The 9876-nt window shown below is 38.5% G+C and overlaps 1 protein-coding gene across 1 annotated transcript in view; it reads left to right on the top strand.

Annotated features, from left to right (window-relative positions):
• The window catches only part of PLD5 (phospholipase D family, member 5), a 35915-nt gene that overhangs the window by 24909 nt on the left and 1130 nt on the right, over positions 1-9876 (top strand). Inside the window, exons 3-5 of the mRNA XM_010281715.1 lie at positions 662-801; positions 2363-2528; positions 8536-8650. Of these exons, the coding sequence (XP_010280017.1) occupies positions 662-801; positions 2363-2528; positions 8536-8650 (421 nt within the window). The remainder of the gene's footprint in view (positions 1-661; positions 802-2362; positions 2529-8535; positions 8651-9876) is intronic.

The raw sequence follows: 9876 nt of genomic DNA, 5'->3' as shown, positions 1-9876 counted from the left end.
TGGGCCTGTCCGCCTCTGCCACAGATGGGTGATTCCTGCTGGCTTGGCCTTACTCAGCAAGGCCGACACATTTGACAGCCTGAGATACAAGGCAAAAAAGCGGAAATCTGGGCTTACCACTTACCGGCTCAGTACCAGGTAAAGAGTTAATTTATACCTCAAGCTAAGTTTTAAAGATAAGTTTCTTGCAAAACTGCAGCATCTCCCTGCGACAGTGACTGAGCAAACGGTGACTTTGCGTGGAAGTTTAAACACAACTGACATGATAGACTTAATTCCTCGTAGCAAGTGATGGATCAGGCTCATGTGCTAAGAACACAGCTATTAATCCATCCAACAGTAACCAGTCCGGGGGCTCTTTGGAACAAAGTTCTCTGAAACGCAACTTCAACTAGAGCTTCTTTGATAGCAGTGGATGTTCTGAAGTTTGTGTCTTCTGCATTTTACCCACAGTTATGTCTAAATGGTGAGACTTTCAAGGGGAAATTAAGCGAATACCTCTCCTTTGTAACTTTTGAGTATTCTAGCAGGACAGTTGAAAGTATCAGCTAATTATTATCTACTAAAATAAAGGATACTACTTGCCATGTCAAGAAGAATGACGGAAAGAGAAAATAAATCATGTATTTGAAATGCCATATTTGAACTTTTCCCTTCACAGAATTCACCTAAACTCTTCTGCCCAAAGGACAGAGTCCTGGATATTGAAGCTATATACAGTGTTATCGATGATGCGAAGCAGTTTGTATACATAGCTGTCATGGACTACTTGCCAATCGTCATTGACACCAATGCTAAACGGTGAGTGTCCATGTCCAGGACCAGCACGTTATCATAATGCCATTAAGGTCTGTTGGAGAAAATGAACCCACAGGAAAGTAGTTACTACTGTGGACCAATTTCTTGGGGCCCAATTCTGCTCTTATTGAAATCAGTGAGAGTTCTGCCATTGACTTAAATGGGAGCAGAATTGGGACCTAAGAAGACATTTCCAGTTCTGGGTCCTAAGCTTTGGGATCTGCCTATCGAAGGAGATCAGAAATTGTCTAGTCTGACCATCTGCAAGAGACTGGTGACTGGGACCCAGGAATACAAGAACGTGCTTATACATGAATCCTATTTCTTATACTATTGTGTTTCACTATCTCGACACTAGAGCTACTGGCATTTTATGAGTATCATGCAGATATTCAACATGAAAGAGACAGAGTGTGTGCATGTTTGTGTTAAGAGAGAAATAACATGTTATGAGTTCGTATACAATGTGGGAGATGTCATTATTTTACTGAAATTACATATATGTGAAAATTCCAAATTCACCACAGACTGCATTTGAATTATATCATGTTTTGGTTAATGGAGAGTTGCTAAAAACGAGCGAAACCGAGTAAATTTTAAACAAACAAAAATGGTTTGTATGGACCATTAAAAAGCACTCATAACCCAAAACTGGAACCACAGTGTAATAAAATGATCCAACTCAGAAGGCAAGTATCCAGTGGTTCCACCTACCCTTGATAACACTCGCACCAAATTGAGCATCTAGTAAAGCTCACCATTCCATCCATCCACTTTATTTGTACATAGTTAAGCCAAACTAAACATGTGCTTTTTTCCAGTTTTGCATAATTAAAGAAGTTTTGTTCAAATTTTTCAAAAAATAACTATCATTTGCCTGATGAGCAATCCTCATCAGGAAAAAAGGTAGCATCCTCCCTGAACGACCCACCTTTATCTGCTACTGAAGGGCGCAGGCACCCTGCATAGCAGCGGCTCTCCTCTTCCCAAGCAAAAAATTACAGAAGGTATTCCAGTCCCCAGCCTGTATGGTCCCAGTACAGAGGAAGAAAAGGATGGCAGGCAGGGAGGGATCCTGGGTCCGTGTTCCTTTACTTGTGCAACCAACTGAAAATCCTTCTTGTCCCTCTGGGCTGGCTGGGTAAGCAGCACCCTCTAGCTGTAGCTCCTTCTGCTGGTTCTCTGGTACTGCAAAAGCTCCACTGCTCTTGCCACAGGCAGTGACATGGGAGTAATTCTCCCAGCTAGGGGCTGACAAGGTACCTGTTTTTTTCTGCCAGTGTTTTGGCAGCTCTCCGAGTATCTACACAGATGGAAGATGTGCTGAACCATCCTCAGCCTCGCTGTCCCCACACTGACAGTTTTGGTGCAGGGCAGAAGGACACAAAAAAGGATGCTGGCAGATCTGTTTAGTGAAAACCCCTTTAAATGAGAATGGCATTCCTTCAACAGAAAGAAAATGAAATTCACATGTGTTTAGTTTTCTCTATGATTCTAGACTTGGCTGCATAAAAATCCGAATTTTTTTTTAAGTTCTCTGAATATATTGTATTCTTTTCCACAGGTACTGGCCGTATTTAGATGGGAAGATAAGAGAAGCATTAGTCTTACGAAGTATTAAAGTACGACTTCTCATCAGTTTCTCAAGAGATACAGATCCCCTTACTTTTAACTTCGTTTCATCTCTGAAAGCTATTTGCACTGAAGTTCCGAGCTGTAGTTTGAAAGTTGTAAGTATAATCCATATTTGAAATCTAACATATTTCCCACCCCCAAAAAAAAGTCAAGAAAACTTCACAACCAAAAAGTGTTTTCTATTAGTATCAAAGCCTTTAAATTTCATTAAATAACATAGGAAAAGTTAATGCCATGAACTGAATTTATTCCTAGTGTTAACAGACATAGAAATTAAGACAGAAAAATAGAATGATGCCAAAAGGCAGTCTGTGTGATGGACAGCCCATGTAAAACACTACATCTGGTCTTTCACAGCAAAGCTAACAGTGAACCGTAGTCATATGTCTTGTTTATACTGGCTGATAAAGAGTAAATGTGACGGCACAAAAATGTCTTTTAGTCTGGATTTGTGTAACCTTACTGTTCAGCTGCATTTGCCTCTGCTTTTCCTTTAATCAAGTACAAAGTGCAAGAAAACATAATGAAGACTTCACATTAAATTCAGGCTACAAATTCAGAATTGTGAAGACCAGAACAACCACTATGTGACATGCAGTACAGGAAAATGAGGAATACCATATAGAATCATTAAGGTTGGAAAAGACCTCTAAGATCATGTATGTTACATTTGTATTAGAAAACAGAGTGTATGGGAAGTACTACTTTCAATTTGACACAGTTTGTTTTTATGAAATTGAGGCACACTGGAAATCGGTCATCTTAGATCAATTCATCTGGGATCAATTTCTTTTTGTTTGAGGTGGTGGTTTTTGTTTTGTTTTGTTTTTCCCCTCAGATAACTGTTTTAAATAATCTGGTAAATTATTTTGACTTCTTAAACTGATAATCTACTAAATCATTTTGGCTTTTTAAAAGCGATAACAATTGCAAAAAACCAAGTACTGTTTGTGTTATACACACTAAGTGGTAATTATGCTTATCTAGAAATAGGGGTTTTTGTTATAACATACACAGTTATTACAAGTTTCCTAGATAAGAAGCAGCATAAAGCGTGTTTTTAAATCAAAAAGCCCATACATAGCTGACACTGATAAAAGCCACTTCAATTTCGAGTAAATTCTGGTTTATTCCTTATTTATCATTAATATTCTATTTATGTGTTCAAAATTATTTTTTATTTAAGTGGCACCTAATGCTCTACATACTTGTTTCCATCCATTTACTGCGGGTAAAATCTTTATTACAGAATTTATCTCATCAGGAACTAAATGCTAAAAGGAAAAAAAATATTTCTAGACATCTACTCTAGGTAGCTAGTCTAGCTAGAATAGTGGCAGTTGGAAAATACAATACAACTTCCAGCAAAAAAATTAGACCACCCTAGATGTAAATAGTTGTCAAGGTACAACACACCTCAGTTACCTCTGCGCTGTGCATCACGTGGCCCATACCCTGAGTATATCACTGCCTTAAATAAGCCTTAGTATGAGTAACAGCCCAAGGCTCAGAGTTTACTGGTATCTGATTTTGGATGAACTCTGCCACAGGCTTCATCACCATACTCCTTTCCTTCACAAAACATGTCAGATGAGCACTGTTTTTTAAAACTGCATTTCCTTTGTATTCATCTGTTCTAGCCAGGATCTAAGTGAAACAAAACTATGTGTGTGTATGGGGGAGAAGGAAGAGCTAACAAGGTAAAAATTAAACTTAAACCAAATCTGCTTTTCCCTTTTAATTCAGCTTTGGGTATGAGAAAATACAAAGCCAGACTAAACTATGTACAGAAAATACTGTCATGCAGAGATGTATTGTACGTGTTTGTACACAAGAACACTGAAATTTTAAGAGAACCTTAAGTTACAAACTCTGATTGAAGTTAAACTTAAAATTGCTAAGCTGTCCCAATACCTCAATATCATTCTGACAGTAATGGCAGTCCCTCAATCCTCTGTTCTCCAGGGGACAATATATCTGAGTCCTACACAGCATATTCAGTAACTTCTTTCTTTCGTTTAGCTTTTGATCCCAGTGACATGCCTTGTTGTGATTTTTTTCTTTTTTTTCTTATGCCCAAGGAAAGACCAGTTTGGCTAGGAATTTTCCAGGGAGCAGCCATGGCTTGCTGCAGGCACACTGTTTTGCCCATGGCAGCAGCCTGATGTACACAGTCATCTTGGAGAAGGCTGTGCAGATGTAATTCCTCTGTTGGATGGGAATCTCCTGATTTCCCCTGGTCTCTGACCAGGCTAATGAAAGTTTTGGTATTGCCTAACTGCAAGTATATAGTTAGAAACAGGACACTGCAAACCTGTTATGTCTAGCAGTGTACTGACGAAAACCAGCCGCTGAGCGCTGTGCATGTAATTTTTTAATCTGCTGTTGAGGTCAGAAAGGCAGGGACTGTAAGACACGATGTCCTAGTTGTAACAGTGTGCTCTATCTAGAAGCATGTTTTTTTTCTCTTTTGCCACAAAACTTTTGACAATACTAGGCAATTAGCATCATCAATGCAGTGAGAAGACAATTAGTCCTTAATTATGCATTCCTCAGCATCTTGCTCAGAGTCCAGTTCACATAAGCATTACTGGATTCAACTGAAACTGCTTTCAGAGTACTTGAAAAAAATAATTATCACTGGGAAGAACTTATGAGGAAAAAGCTTTGTTTGAGGACTAAATAAATGCTATAAGCACGCAGACAAACGTCAAGGAGTAAACTGCATACCAAACTGCTGCTCATTCAGGGAGCTCTGTCCCATGCACTGAACCACATGTGGTCATGAAATTAAAGCTCAAATCACTCAAGGTGAAGAGCTCACCATTGTGCCTCTTGGGACCTCAGTTCCAGTATTCCAGTACAAGTTTTGTGTGCTTGACCCTGCAAATGTATCTTATGTGCAAGAATGTTCAGTCTAACTCTCAAAGGAGCAGGAAAAAGGGGCTCTCTCTCTGCTGAACAGAGAAAGGTGCATGTTTTTGAAGGGCCCACAGAAAGTATGAACTAGAACCAAGTGTCTTTAGGCAGCTGGAGATGAGAAAGGAATAGCATGGACCAGACATACAGCACAAATTGTTCCTGAGCTTCCATGTGAATCCATTTCAGAGTTGTGCAGCTGTATTCCTGCTAAGGGTAAGAGGAAGGAAAAATTGAACTTTTCACTGATTTTCAGAAATGCCCTATGGGTAAATAAAGTGCTATGAATTAACTAGTAAACCTTTGCTCCTAAGCATGAATTTCATTTTAAAGGTCTAAACTCCTAAAATGAAGATGGAAAAGATGAATGAAATGTCGGCAGAAGGTGGTGTATTATTAACACAGTACTTCTGCTGCAGGGGTGTGCTGGAGGCTGTTAGGGTGTGCTACTTGATGCCAGTGCTGGTTCACATGCTCTGCTCAGCTACCTTTGCGTATTCTGTTTGCGAGGGCAGAGGGGTTTCCCTACTGGTATCTGCATTGTGTCAAGGAGGTAACGGCTTCTGTGCTGTTGCTGGAGAATACATTACATTTTCAAGCCTTCTATGTTCTCCTGCCTGAATCTGAAATTCTCTCTCTTACAAAGTTATTATCTGAACAGAACACTAGTTCACATCTGCTGAATCTATCTCAATATGACAACTCTAAGCTTACATGATTATTGTGCTTGACTATTCTTACATCAAGGTATGTGACTTTTTGCTAAATCTTGTAACAGTGGGAAGACGACAGCTTGTTACGTTTTGTTTCCTAGCATTGAATACTTTACCCATTTGCCAGTTTTAGCCTATTCCCTACAATATGAGCATTAGTCACACAGTATCTTCTACATCCCTGTAGTTACTGCGCCTACCCTATGGCTGCTGCCTGTCTCCATTCCTGTTTTGCTGTGCCAGGAGAAACAGGAACATTTTCTTCTGGCTTTATCCAAAAATTCAAGACCCTTTCAGAAAGATTCAAATCCGTCTCTGGCTTGCTAAGTACACACTTTCTGTGGTGGGTGCTTGTTTGTAGAGCAGTTCCTCAGGCACACAGCTGCAGTCTTGATGTTGTCTAAGAACTAACCTCTAGTACCTAGTAAACTTTCCTTTACAGCTGCTACAATGGTTTGTTCAATTTTGGTTTTTAAAGTGTAATGCTGTAATTGTTAGCAATGTTAAAAATCTGTAACTAAAGGTATGATTTCTCCATGTAGCTTAGTTAGATGTGAACAGACAATACAAATCTCATTTAAAGGACAGATACTACAGTTTTACATAGAATTATCTTTTTAAATGTCCTTTATAAAGCAATCAGTTTGGGTTGTTTTGCTTGTTTTTAAATTCAAAAAACTATCTTTGGATTTTTGCTAGTATTTGAACTCATTACAAAAATTAAGCTGTGGAAGGTAATGCCATGTACAGGTAAGTAAATTCAGACACTGTTCTAAGGAAACAACTTTGTCATAGTTATCAATCACAAAACTGCACCACAGTACCATACCCGGTATCTGGGCACTGAAAAAAACCCACAAACTCATTCAATTTAGTTTCTAATGCACTAAAAACCTGCTTCAGCCCGAATAAGCTTTCATCATTGTGGGGAGGGAGTCTCCAAGAACAGAGACTCCTCAGTGCTGGAATTGGCAGGAGCCTGAACTAGCCTTGGTATTTTACACACAAATTCTTCCAAGGAATTTTGGAACAACCTTTGACAACAACATAAAATTCACCCCAGTGTATTTTCCAATGAGGAACAGAGAGATTCTCAGAGTCCAAACCATAAAGTGATGGATAAACAGCAGCCTCTGGGCTACTCTACCTTTTGTCTGCAAGTAAAACATTTTAGTTAGGTTTGGTAATACTAATTGCAGATAAGCCTGTTCAGAACTTAGAGGACAGTTCTTGAAGGAAAACAAAACTATAATAATCGAAACAGATGATTAAGAGGAGAGGTTTTATGAATGAGTATTTATACGCAGTTTTGAAGCAACCAGTGGTGTAAAACCTAAAGCTGGTGTTCCTGGTAATCAGTCACAAACACGCTTTGCAATAGTCGAGCAGTTTACTGCAAACCAGCTTGAAACCTGCCAACAGCATCAGCTGAGTAAAGAATGCTTTATGAAACTAACTGCCTGTGTGCTATGTGTACACCCTTATTTGATTTAATCAAACTGATGATGTAGTCTACAACATAGATCACCACATTTCAATAATGAATTTAGTATTTTATAGTTGGGTTTTCATTGTAGTAAGACTATCCCAAAAGACATCTCCATAACTTAAAAGGATTTGCTCAAGGTTTGTATAAAAAAAGAGCACTGGTTCAAGAGATGAATTTTGCATTACGGAAAATATCCCCCAAGAACGATCAAGAAGGTTTGGGGTGGGGGTTTTTTAATAGTATTTTTCAATGTCTTAAGTGAGTGCAATGTATATCCAGTTAATTTCAGCAGTAATATATGGTGAATTAGGTTTGTTCTGAGGATCTACACCATCACCTCAATCAAAGTTTCCCACTGATGCAGACAAGGAGAGCATATAGCTCCAAAATTTAAAAAAAAAAAAAAAAAATCTAACTCAGACTTCACCCTTTAGGGTAAAAACAGATGGATTGTCGTCTTGTTGCTGGTAAATTTGATTTTTTATCAGATTTAATCCTGAGAATTTTCTAAGTTTCTGAAATTCTGAAATCATCTTGGAAACTATGTAATGTGTAATACAAAGGTATTAATTCAGCTGTTGGGTGTGCCTGCCAATCCAGAAGCAGACTTCAAACCCCAATGTCCCTTGATGAATGAGGAAATGAGCTAAAGAAAAGTTCATGGCTTTTACCATGCAGAACACAAAGATGGGGGAGTTGTTTGTTCATTTTATGGCCTTTGTTACCTGGCACTGTATTGCTTTTAGTATGCAGTAGCCATATACTTTGTATGCCAAGGCATAGCGCGTATCACAAACTATGAGAATTTAGTAAGAAATACAATGTACGTGCAGTGTTTTATCAAAATTAATGCTTGGGTATAAAAACTCAAGCTGTTCTATAGCACTAACTCATTTTCAATAAAGAGTAGAGAACAGACCATATTTCTGTCCGTTATAGAACAGTTCTCACTAACCTGCACTCCATTCTATTTTATGGCAGAAATTCTTTGACCTTGAGGAAGAGAGTGCATGCTTTCTTAAAGAACAGAAGAACACTTCCCTTCCCAAATTAAATCGTAACAAATACATGGTAACTGATGGAGCTGCATACATTGGTAAGTAATCACATCTTAAGGAATTCTAGCCTGTAGCCAAAAGCTTGAAGTAACACCTATTTGTAAATGAGGAATCTACAGCTGATATGCTTGTTAAGTTAAAATAATAGTCTCATTTCTCTGGGAACCTGCATGAAGACTGAGCTTTGAGCCTCTTCTCATTTAGGAAAAACTTTTTTTCCCCTATGAATCACTTTCTCAAGAGCAACAGTCTGCTTTCAGTATTTAAAAACACAAACACAACACACTTTATGAAGTAGGAATAAATGGGATTATTAACATATTCTCTTGTTTCTGCAATCCAATGAAGGTGGACTATTCTCCATTTCGAATGTTATTACTAAAGCTATGGTAAATCCTGCTCAATACTGTTACAAATACCTTTCATCCCCATCTTATTCCATTTAGACATTTCAGACACCCTCCTAACATTAGGTACATATCTCACTGGTATTTTGGGTTAAGGTGTATTTAAGTAAAGTCCTTGTATGGCACCTAGCAAACGTTCATTATCAGCCAAACGCTCATTCAATCAGCAGGCTAAAAGCTACCTTTTAAAAAACTCTGAGCTGTGCATAAGCTGCAGGATCAGAAAACTGCTACTGAATTAAAACGTAAGTCATGAGTATTTTATGGAGAAAACATGTATTCTAATGCACTGCAGCATGATGCTTTAGTTGCTTATTTCCTCACCTGGACTTACTGCAAAGGCCTTAAAGCTGGTGATTGCAGAGGCAGTGAGGGAAGGCAGAGGCTGCAACCCAGAAACATGCTCAGGCACACCTGAAGAATCCCAAGTAGTGTAGAGAGAGAACCCAGAGCTACTCTGAAAAGCTCACCTTGATGGGCTCTAAACACACACACCTCTCTTAACCTATCCAAATCTTATTTTTCACTTCAAATAGTGCATCTCATTCCTCTCTCATATCCCAAATGTTTATGAGTGCCCCCCACAAAATAATTTTTTCTACTCCATTTTTGCTTCTTTCCGATAGCCAGATCAGATTTCAGTAACTTGTCTACACAGCATGGATTCTTAGCTGAGTTATGGTTTTTCTTCCTTTCCTGTTGTCCTTATACATTTAGATATAAATAAAAGAAAGAAATAATCAAAGCTGTGTGAAAGTAACACAAATGCATGTTAGGGACCTGATATATCTTTTACTTGAAAGCATAGGATAAAATGGCCCTTATGGTAAGGCTTCAGTTTACTGTCCTTGACAACT

Source organism: Phaethon lepturus, unplaced genomic scaffold (assembly GCF_000687285.1).
Source record: "Phaethon lepturus isolate BGI_N335 unplaced genomic scaffold, ASM68728v1 scaffold47672, whole genome shotgun sequence".
Classification (NCBI taxonomy): Eukaryota; Metazoa; Chordata; class Aves; order Phaethontiformes; family Phaethontidae; genus Phaethon; species Phaethon lepturus.
Note: the sequence above shows the minus strand (reverse complement) of the source record. Positions and strands in the feature narration are given on the sequence as shown.